The 12,118-nt window shown below is 37.5% G+C and overlaps 1 protein-coding gene across 4 annotated transcripts in view; it reads left to right on the top strand.

Moving 5' to 3' along the window:
- POLR3G (RNA polymerase III subunit G) overlaps positions 1–11,649 on the top strand; it is a 42,360-nt gene extending 30,711 nt beyond the window's left edge. For all 4 annotated transcript variants that reach the window (XM_001504618.5, XM_070233307.1, XM_070233306.1 and 1 more), the window contains exons 7-8: positions 1,662–1,808; positions 8,125–11,649. In XM_001504618.5, coding sequence (XP_001504668.1) covers positions 1,662–1,808; positions 8,125–8,211 — 234 coding nt within the window. In that variant the 3' untranslated portion in view covers positions 8,212–11,649. The remainder of the gene's footprint in view (positions 1–1,661; positions 1,809–8,124) is intronic.
- Positions 11,650–12,118: the final 469 nt, after the last annotated feature.

Here is a 12,118-nt window from a genome sequence, read left to right as displayed (position 1 = left end):
TTCTGTATTTTAAAAATATTTTTAGAAACTGATTTAAATAATTCTGTTGCTAATTATGAAATAATAGCTAATAATTAGAATGATTTTTCAGATATAGTGTATACCTTGTAAAGGTTAAATAAATATAGCATTACAATTCCTTTTTAACTACGCAAACTTATGGGTTGTAGTCCTTTTTACTAGGGTTTGATTAAAATAGAAAAGAAAACATTCCATATGTTAATTAATGTTAACATAACATTGTGTGTATTTGTGTGTATTTACAGACACTTTCAAAGATCTATAAACACTATTTTGTTTACTTGCAGTTTTCCAAAGGGATTTCCAGTTGGAAAAATTGCACATATTATATTATAGTAATAACTCATTTAAGGCAACATGGGTCAGGATGAAGATAAATGATCTTATGTTTGTTGCCTTGGTCTTACTTGTTCTGCCCGAGTGGGGTGAGGTGACGGGAAAGGTGATTAGAAATTGAGTCTATCTGATGTAGTCTTTCTATTGCCTTTGATTTCCTTAAATTCAAATTTGAATGTAATTTAAGGGATTTTTAAAAATAAATATTTAAAAACCAATAAAGGAATAGCTAAGTTGTAGTCACTTCAAATATAAAATATGTTTGCTCTCTGTATGTAATCTACAAAGCAAATATCTTATAATAGGATGGAGTATTTGCAGATTTATGAAGTAGTGTTCTGACTACTGTTTAAGAATAATCAATCACATCTTAGCTAAAATGATATTATGCCTTAATTTTGAGTATTAATATGTGAAATTAATGCTATACTCACATCCTAGAAAACTTGTGAAATTCCCTCACTTGTACAAATTTAGCATAGAACATTTTAGTGAACAGATAGCAACAGTAATGAAAACAGGCCACTTTTTATCAAGTGGGAAAAATTGGTAGTCATAATGGAAATATAAAAATGTAATTTTAAAGTTAAATTTGTGTGTTATGAGAAGGTAGCATGGTAATTTTAAGGGTGGATAAGCAGACCCACAGGCAACCAGACTAACTCTGCATCTCTCCTGTGCCTTCACTCTTAGAGTTGCTAATAAGTGCTACTGTTGACTGTGATTTGAGTTTTAATCTTTTCCTCAATCTACCAGATACATTAAGAAGCAAAAATCCCTGGAAATAGAAAGTAAATAATGAAGAAGAACAGAGATAAAAACATGGATAATCTGCAAATAGGATAATTCACCTCAAGATGACTTGATATTGTTTTAAATGATTTTACTTATAAACTAAAACATAGGCATTTTGAAATGTTACCATTATATTCTCTTTTCTCCTTTCATGTTAGAAGGAAAACAAAATAACATACTGAAAGTTCTCTATAAACTGAATCATCTCAATATTTTAGAAGGAGGTAGGATAGAAATCATAAAAATAAAGCTTTGTGTCTTAGAGCTGATACCCAGCATTACCAGGGACCCGACTATGAAGTGATAAAATCAAAGAAAATACTAGTGTACTGATGGCAGGACAGTGAGTTCCTCCTTTTGCATTAGCTCAGTTCCCTAGTTGGTGGTCTGGAGGTGTTGGTAAGGGAGCATTAGAAAGAGGTGATAGGTAACTGTGTTCTCTTCAGGCTGGGCAGGGAGGTCAAAGTCTAGTGGTTTCCATTTAAATTAATAAAGTTCATTTATACCAGGAACTGGAAAAGAGAGGTGATGGTGAAAAATCAGATGAAGAAAATGAAGAAAAAGAAGGAAGCAAAGAGAAAAGTAAAGAAGGCGATGATGATGAGGAAGATGATGCTGCAGAACAAGAGGAATATGATGAAGAAGAGCAGGAAGAGGTAATGGCTGTTTGGGGAGGGTAGCAAAGTTACTGAGCTTAAGCATTGTCTAATAAGGAATCGAATATATGGTATATGATTAAAATGAACAAACAAACAAAAACTAAGTTGATGGGAACCAGGGCATCACTGTTATCACTGGCATCAATTCCTTGGTATCAAGAGAATTATTTGTAGCATTGAAATTATAATGATGCTAGATTGAACAGAGGAGGTAAAAGTAACTTGATAGGCAACTTTGGAAGTGGAAGTCCAGAAGTTAAGGAAATTGATCAGATTAGTTAAAATTTGCCTACATAAATTTTTATGTCAGCAATTAAGGTAATTAAGGGCTTAGTCATGTAGGTCTGAAGGGGAAATCCGTGCAGTATCATCTTGTTTCAAATCCCAAAGTGCTTGGGGACACTATCAGAGAACATTTATAATCCAGCCTCAAGTATCTGAGTCAGGACTCAGTGTTTTGGATTTGGGATTTCCAACTTTTAGAAACATGGTAAATTTCAAAGTAAGCTGGAGTCAGTCAAGTTTTTTTGGGGGGTGGGGGGGTGTCAGCCTGGTGGCGCAGCAGTTATTTCACATGTTCTGCTTCTCAGCGGCCTGGTATTCACCACTTTGGATCCTGGGTACAGACATGGCACTGCTTGGCAAACCATGCTGTGGTAGGCATCCCACATATAAAGTAGAGGAAGATGGGGATGGATGTCAGCTCAGGGCCAGTCTTCCTCAGCAAAAAGAGGAGGATTGGCAGTAGTTAGCTCAGGGTGAATCTTCCTCAAAAAAAAAAATCTTTTTTGCTAAGGAAGATTTGCCCTGAGCTAACATCTGTTGCCAGTCTTCCTCTATTTTGTATGTGAGCCACCACCACAGCATGGCAATTGATAGACGAGTGGTGTAGGTCCACACCTGGGAACTGAACCTGGGCCGCTGAAGCGGAGTGGGCCAAACTTAACCACTAGGCCACCAGGGCTGGTCCATTCAAGCTATTTTTGAGCAGGGCAACTTTGTTGGTCGTGGCCTCTTTGGGACTTTGTAGACACCTCATGCAGTAACTCTAGGCTGAGAGTTTCTTCTCCATTCTAATGACCCTTCTCTTCACTCCATTTCAGCTTCTCACACCATACTCTAAATCTTTTCACCTCCTGAAACTGTTCCAACTATGAAATCTTTATTATATGCTTTAATTATTTTGCATTGAATTATGGATTCCTTTGAAATTATATTGATGTGAAGGGAGAAGTGTGGATCCATTTTTATCTGTTTCCAAATGGCTAGCCAGCTGCTAATCTCATTTATTAAATAATTTGCTTTCTTCGGTCATTTGAAATTCTCCTTTATCAGCTATTAGATTCCCACATCTACTTAGATGTATTTCTGGACCCTATTCCATTGATCTATTTCTGAGCCATCACTCTGCTGTTCCAATTAATAGAAGCGTCTGGTTATTCGTTAATATTTTTAGGGCACGTTAGCTTCTTTTTCAGAATTTTCTCAAGTAGTCTTTGCTTATTCTTCCAGATAAATTTTAACTCTAAACATTTTAAAATTAAACATATCACATTTGTCTCCAACTTTCTTTCCAGATCATTCACTTTTTTATTCCTGCATGCTAACATGATTGAGGCTGCCAGACTCTGATCCTCTATTTCTACTTTATTGGTTCCTTGTTTCAATTTCCTTCCCTAAGGAGCCCAGACGCTTGCTCACCCTTCAGCTTCTTTCTTGCCATTACTCTTGTCTCTTGTCCTCCCAGCACACACTCTAGACCAAAGTAACCTTTGATCAATTCAACTCTCTCTCCCTTTTCTCCTCCAGACCTGTTTATTGAGCTTTTCTGAGGAATCACAGAAACTCATGCCACTAAAGTAAGACTAGCTCCGTTTTGCTGGCTGACACATTTTCTGTGTTTCTCTTGTCGTGTCTCTACAGTAATTAATTTGCATCATCTTCTTTCTTCTTAATCTCTTTCCTTGACTACTTTTTCTTTCACTCTTAGTAGATAGTAGCACCTGCTTACAGAAAATGAAGCCATCAAGAGGAAACTCCCTTAATTTCATGTCTTCTGCCTTCAAACTAAATATCCTACCTCCTCCTCTTTTTTGTCAATGGGAGAAATGTCCTTCATTCTATTTGGGGCTAATTGTCATGCCCTTTTTAGGGACCATAATCCTCATGTCATTTCCTTTCGACATTTTCAACTTCTTTTCCTACTCCTCTCTTCCATTCATGCATTAAAACATGTTCGTCTCTCATTGTAGAATATGTTCAACACATTCCCTCTCCAACTCTTGTTCTATCTCTTGGAAAGCTCTTTAGCTGTTATCACTTGCTCCCACCCTCCCTCCATTTATCTCTTTTTAATCTGATTTCCACTTACATGCTATTGAAATTATTGCCATCAAGTTCACTAATACATAAATTTTAGTCCATGTTTCACTTGGCTTTTCTGCAACATTTTATACTGCTGACAGCTCATTATTAAAATATTATTTCCTTGGGGCCGGCTCCGTGGCTGAGTGGTTAAGTTCGCGCGCTCCGCTGCGGTGGCCCAGGATTCGGATTCTGGGCATGGACATGGCACCGCTCGTCAGGCCACGTTGAGGCGGCGTCCCACATCCCACAGCTAGAAGGACCTGCAACTAAGATATACAACTATGTACAGGGGGGGTTTAGGGACATAAAGCAGGAAAAACAAAAAAGATTGGCAACAGTCGTTAGCCCAGGGGCCAATCTTTAAAAAAAAAATAAAATAAAATAAAATATTATTTCCTTTATTTAAATTCAACAATTTAAGGCAATTTCAGGCATCTGCTACATGCCAGGCATTGTGCTGGACAAACACGGTTGCTTCCCTTGGTTTTTGTGACACAGTACTTGTTTTTTTCCTACTTCTGGTACCTTTTCATGGTCTCTGAGTTCTCTTCTTTCTAGTCTTTAAATGTCAGTATTCTTCAGAGTTCTTCCCTTGGACTTCTTTTTCTATCTACAGTCTCCATGACTGATTGTATCCTGATCCAAAGTTTCAGTTACCCTATATATACTTATGTCCCCTCGATTCATTTTCATCCAGCCTATAGTAGTTGCACATGGCTTGTATGCTTGGAGTTACACTAGGCAAGGGGAATGTCAAGATAAGATGCAGTTCTCCCCTCAAGGTTATTGGTCTAGTGGGGAAGCATGCAAGAAAGGAGACAGTTATAATACACTTATGACATCTGAAGAGTTAATCAGATCAGATCTGGATGAGAAATGGGGTGGAGGAGACTTGCAGATAAAGGAAAGACTATGGAGAAGGCTTGCAGATGATGAGAGTGTGGCGTAATAGTATAATTGGCCAGGTAAGTCAATGTGGCTGGTCCAGAGAGTGTAAGTGTGGGTAGGTGGAGAGATGAAGCTGAAGAGATGAATGAGGGGTCTTGAATGACAGGCTGAGAAATATGCCTTTATCCTGAGTGCTGTGGAGCCACTGGAGGGTTTTCAGCAGTGGAGTAGTAATCCTATTTGTATTTTAGAAAGCTCAGTTGCTGGGATTGGAAGGAGCCAAGGTTGGATCATGTTTGAAAGCTTGTTGCTACAGACCAGTGGTTCTCAACTGGTGGTGATTTTGCCCTCCCAGGGATATTTGGTAATGTCTGGAGACATTTTTGGCTGTCACAACTGGCCTTGAGGGGGTGGCATGCTACTAGCTTCAAGTGGGTAGTGGTGAGTTTTCTAGACAAGACTGCCTTTTGGAATGCTCTGTTTATAAAGTCTGTTTGACTTGAGCTGTGTTGAAATTAAAATCTCCTCTAACAAGAACAGCAAACATCAGGATTCTAGTAGTTTCAGAATTCTGTGTTGGGCCTTAGCAGGGTACTAAACACCACCAGTGGGTTTGTGTAACTGCATTTCATTAAGAAAAAAGAAAAATCTTTCCATTTTAATAGAGAAATGATATATGCTCTGAGTGTGAGGCTGGGTGAGGGAAGGAAAGGAAAGCTCGCTAAAGCCTTTCTAGATTTAGAGTTAGCCTCTTTGCTCTTTTTAGCAATTAATTAATGAAAATTAGTGTTAATTAACTTACCTGATGTATTAAGGATTTGACAAGCATTTTATTTTGAGAAGTAAAATGGAGCAAATTATCTATGTAACACTTATATGTAAAATTGAGGAAATACAGACTTTTTTCTTCGTTCAGTATTTTGAATATTGTAATTGTTGACCTTAAACAGACAGCCAGTTATTTCTCCAGCAAGATGGGTTTATTTGGGATCAGCAAAGAATTGTAATTCATGGTCTGCAACCATGGCCAGCCACACACCAGTCCCCAGCAGCCAACCCAGGAGAAACTCTTCTATAGCAGGAAGAGGAAGTTGGCAGGGCTCTTGTGAACAAAGAGTCCATTGGAGGAATGAGAGTTCCATGTGCAGTGGCTTTTCACTGGCTGAGTTGTGACCATCTCTGATTGGCTGAGCTTCCTGCCAGTCAAGAAGAGGAAGTCTTTCTTCTTCATGTTGGGTTCTGCTGTAGACTAGGGTGTGAGAACTCCCCTTTTGGCCTCCTGACTTCAATTTAATGAGATTTCTGTTTATTAATTTGACATAATTTAAGAAAAAACAAGTGCTCAGATGAAAGCCAAGAACCATTTAAACCCTCAGTTTCAACAAGTTCTCACTTGGTATCTGTATCAAGATTGCTAACATCACAAAATCACCTAATGTGAATCACTGAACATATTTGGAGGTGCTCCTGTCTAGAACACAAGTGGCGTGTGCTCGTTTGGAATAGTAGAGCATCCTTTCCTTATTCATTTCCACTTTTATGTGCAAATTGGCTTGCTTATATTTCCACACCAGTGTCCTTGCCAAGATCTCATTTGCAGGGTGGCCTCAGTTGAACTCTCAGCTGTGCCACCCCTCCACAGTACACTGGCCCCAGCCTTCAGCCAACTTGCCAGACGTTCGATTTCTTGGCACCAGAGAAAGCAGGCCAACTTCCTGGAGATGGTAAGGGTCTTAGCTGGATGCAGCAACTTGTAGTGTTTAGGGAAGACAAAGTAATGAAATATATATCTGAATAATACAAGTTACCTTTCTTGCATTATTTATATAAATTTATATATAGAATCCCACCATGCGGATACTAAAAAACCTGATACCCAGGAGACTTTCTTTTGAGAATAGTCTCTATTTCTTCTCTATTATAATTTTTGCTGTAGACAGTAGAGATGTGGAGATTAATTTTTTTATGTCAGATTTCAATCATGTATAAAAGTCTTGTGACTACTAAAATAAACACCTGTGGACTTATCACCCAGCTTTAACAATGGGTGATCAATTCATAGCCAATCTTTCAACCATTCGTTCAGCCATTCAAACCACTCCTGTACCCCCTTGTCATCCCCCATCTGCCTTGGATTATTGTAAAGCAAATCTCAGGCATTGTATTGTTTCATCCATAAATATTTCAATACATACTCAGAATAAGGGCTCTTTAATAACATCACGATATCATTGTTACACCTAACACAATGAAATATTTCTTGATATCATCAAATATTTAGTCAGTGTTCAATTTTTTCAATTGTCATGAAAAAAATGTTTTATTCCAGTCAGAAACCCATTACAGTCCATACACTGCAGTTGGTTAATAACTCTCTTAAATTTCTTTTATCTATATCCGAAATGGATTTTTGAATTGTTGATAGAAAGCACAGAGATATCTTGAGTCATTTACATGGATAATAGTCTTACTCAACCATGAGAATTGGCATGTTCCCTGAGGCTTAATCCCCCTTAACCGAAAGGACGCTGAGGGGCCCTGGATGGAGTGTAATATGGCATCCTCTAGGTTTGGATTTGGTATCTTGAGGCCTTTTTTTGATAGGAAGCAAAAATCCCTCAGCTTATGCTCAGATATGCATTGTGACTGGAAACCTCAGTTCTAGTGTAGTTTAACAAATGTTCATGAAAATTGGCTTTGTTTCTGGAGCGTCTGTGCGTTTGTTTGGACTGAGTGTTTAGTGATTGAGCTAAGTAAACCATGTATCATCCCACTAAGGTGTCATGGGCCTCTCTTCATGTTGTCGTAGCTAGTTGGTGCCTGAGAAGAGCAGGAGGTGGTGGTCGTGAGGGAGAAAGTGGCACAGGTGGATGTGAGTGAGAGCTAATGTGTTCTTGAAGCAGATGAAATAGCAGAGACTTCTTTTGAGCCTGGTATATTTTCTTATTACCTAAATTTGATATTTATAAACTTAAAGAGACAGCCTACAGAATGTTCTTTAATAGTATTACTACTCATTTGTTTTAATGTTTACTGAGAAATGTATCATTTTACTTAGGAAAATGACTACATTAATTCATACTTTGAAGATGGAGATGATTTTGGCGCAGACAGTGATGACAACATGGATGAAGCAACCTATTAGCCTTGAAATTTCTCAAAAAGTATTTTTATGGTACAGCTTCTGACCATTTGGACATTTTTTCTATTTTATTTCTGATAAAGAATGAGTAAGTATTTTATTTTTGTTTCTGTTTTGTTGTACAAATATTTGTTACCAAAATATTCAGAACCACTTTGAGTTCACATACTAGTTACCTTACCAATGAGTGTGTGATACTCTGACATTCCTTCTCAACACCTCTGTCATCCCTCTTCTGTATTCAAGTGGATTTTTTTTGTATTATTTGGATTAGAATGTGCCTAAAGAGTTTTTGCATCTTTTAACCTATGTATTCATACTTGAACAAATTATTCTTGTTTAACTGCTGATCTTTTGTAAAACTATTACTAGTCATCATAATGGATTTCTGTAATCTGAGAGTTGATTTAATACTGCACATGGAGCACTTTAAAAACAAAAAAACTTGAAAATAATTTTCTTTTTTACTTTTACATGGTATGTTCTGTGCTGCTATGTTATGACTACATAAACCTACCTGAGCTCTTACAAGTGCATATTTTATGAGATTAGAAGTTTTGTGATCAAAAATGTACACATAGGGAAAAAGGCCAATCTAAGCTATATGAATTTCATAGCTCACATCTCAGCCACTACAAAGACCTGGGATGAATATTAAAAATACTTGAATTGTGGGCTAACTTCATGCCATACAGTATATGAATTAATTATCCCACTGCAATAAATTTGCTATCTTTGAGTAGTTGGGCTTATGAAAAATTAGACTGAGACATCTTATTTAATTTTGTACTTTACAAAAATGTGGGGTAAGTTCTAGTTGTATAAATCTCACTGCAGAGTGCGTGTGTGTGAAATCTGTCAGGTGTAGTGGCCTCTGTTACATTTTACAGGACTCATAGCTATCCAGTTGCAGAAAAGTGCAGAATAAAACTCAGGTCATTTTAAAATTAACATTAATCTTTTTTGTTTAAATTAAAAACTAGCTCCCCTGCCTTTTTATATTGGGAGGAGGTCCCTAAACACCTCAGCCTCCAAAAATGCCAAAGATTTTCAAGGAAATTCATATTATATATTTCAAAAATGATTTATTAATATTACCCCCTAAAAGAAATAAATGTATTTTTCTCTTTTGGGAAGATATCACCCATTACCCTTGGAGAATCAGAGCCCTACATTCTATTTTTACCTTTACTAGTAAACTCAACCTTGAAATTGAGCTTGGTTAAGTTCTCTGTGCCTTAGTTTCTCCACTTATAAACAATTCCCTAGAAAAATTGCTTAAACATCCACCCAAATTCACATACATATTCATTCTCTTACCTTATAGAAATGATCACTTCTTAATTTAACTTTGGCTATCACTCTAAAAGATTCTGGCTTGGAAAGAGATAGATTGAAAACACATTTTTGAGAAACAAACATGGTTTCTTCACAAAATATATTTAATCTGATTTTCCCATCTTGTATCCTATTGGGGAAAATTGGAGAAAATTTATATTGTCTTGTGCCATTTTGTAACATGGCTTTCTCAGGAAAAAGATCACTTTCAATTGTAATTCTTGCTTAGATAATTCGAGATGTCTGTGAGGACCATTTTTAGTTCAGTGCTGTGTTGGTCATAGGTGAATTGTTTCTTGTTTAAAGGAGCTTATCAAAAAACTTAAAGATTCTAAATGGGAAATATGAATAAAGCAAGTCTACTTTAAAGCAGCAACCTGCTGTACTTAGGGTAGAAACCTCACATGAAGTTTTCAGCTGTGATGAGCAAATAGTCATTTAGGATTGGTAATTAACATAGGTGTTTTATTCTCTCGCCTCCTTAGTACTGTAGCCAAATACCATTTAATTTATAGAAACTTTCTCTCTCTGGTTCTGTTTGCTTGCTTTATTATAAATCTGCAGATAACCGCTTGAATCGGGCAAATACACCTAAGATAACAGGTATTGCTTTTCCTGGCTTTCAGTTTGTCTTCGAAGTTTCAGTCCTGCAGGACTGGCTCTGGGAGGCCCCAGCCATCTCCCTTCAGCACACTGTCTTCCCCTTTGGAGGATCTTTTTACAAGTTTAAAGGAGATAATTGTGAGAACAGGCAGGAAGTATTTGCAGGTTGCTTTACCAGCATGAATGTTATTTTTCTGGCTTATAATCTCAAGAGACTGAAGTTATTCCATAGGAAGGTAAACTTTAATGCAGAGATAATTTCTTATATATAAAAAAGTACTTGTTGGTGAAGTGTCTTTAAAATTGCTATATAACAGGTGAAAAATTGTTTTGTTGCTATAAATGCTTATTTTTCTGTATTTTACACATTAAATTCTTACAAAATTGTGTCCTTTTGTTTTATATTAAGATGTTTTATTTTGAACCTACTTAAATATATTTGACAGAGAAAACAAATTTGTTAATACTGATTTTACCTAGTAAAATAACTATATATTCGAGCAGTATAGGGGAGCAGAATTTGCCACCTCAAGATGTGTCTCTTTGGCATTAGGACTATTTGGGGCTGGTTACTTTTGAGAAACTGCAGACAGGGGAGAAGCTCTGAAACCTAGTAGAAGTTAGCCTTGGTAAGAGACATTTACATTTGTAAGGGAAATCTCCACCTGCAAATGTGTCTCCCTCTCTGTACCAGGAAGAGGGGAATGACCTTATCTCTAGAAACTCTTATCAATGCGGAAGGCAAGGACTTAAATCTGCATAATAACCTTACTCTTGTTTACTGTGCTTTTTTGGGTAATCTTCCATAACTGACTCCCCCATCCCCAACATCCTCCTTTGTCTTTAGCTGAAGATGGCATTTAAGATGGCAACCTCAGCCATTCTGGTGAGTTACTCAGCTTTCCTCGGTTTCTCCCATGTATACTTACTAAACTTTGTTGGATTTTCTCCTGTTAGTCTGTTGATAAACAAATGGCAAGCAATATGATATGCTGGAGTATATGAGGAAGCCATTTAGTGTAAACCTAATTCGGCCTGACCTTGTTTTTCCAAAAGGGCCTGACTGGCCATTGAGCATGCATTATATATCTGCTTTAAGCATTTCCCATGTCCCAAAGACAAGAACAAATGGTCTTACGATTAGGATGCAACTTCCCCCACGCTGGCATTTCCTTAAGGATAAGCATCTCTCCCTAGGCTAGGAATTGATTGCTGCCCTCACCCTGTGACCACCCAGCTCCAGACAACTGATGGACTACCTGCGTCCACCAAGACAGCAGACCTACTACCTGCTGTGACCATCAATTGCTGTGCTGACAGAGCAATCGTGTGACTATTATAAAAGGGACATTTCAATCATATGTGATACATTTTCTTTGATGCTATGTAACCACTCTGTACACCCCTACTTCTTTGGTGCCTTTCCTCCCTTGGGGAAGGCAGGCCCAGGTCTAAGCTAGTCCTCAGATCTGGCTCATAATAAACTCACCCCAATTTTCATTTATAGATTGGTTATGGATTATTTTCGTCAACACTGTCTCATGTCAATTTCATTCTTAGGACAGCCAGAAGGACTCATAGTGTAGAGGAATTGTCTTCCTCCCCTACAGCAGGGATGCCAGTATCAGATATTCTTGAACAGACCACCACCACCACCACCAGAAAACTCTGGGTGATTAAAGGCATGATGATAAACTAAGAGAGCTGGATCCAAGAGAACGCTAAGAAATTCAGAGGCTCTTGTTAACCTTTCCTTTCCCGTTCCCTTCAAACGTACAGTCTCAGTGGCTTGCCTTAATAGGGGTAAAGGCTCTGGAGTTAGTGAAACTTCCTTTTTATTAAAAAAAAAATACAATTTTAAGATCAAGATGCTTTTAAAAATGGGGAGAAAAAACAAGGATTACACCACAACTTCCTCCACTTAATAAATAAAAGCTCCAAAGAACTTTCTCAATTCCTTTTGCTACTG

Source organism: Equus caballus, chromosome 14 (assembly GCF_041296265.1).
Source record: "Equus caballus isolate H_3958 breed thoroughbred chromosome 14, TB-T2T, whole genome shotgun sequence".
Lineage (NCBI taxonomy): Eukaryota > Metazoa > Chordata > Mammalia > Perissodactyla > Equidae > Equus > Equus caballus.
Note: the sequence above shows the minus strand (reverse complement) of the source record. Positions and strands in the feature narration are given on the sequence as shown.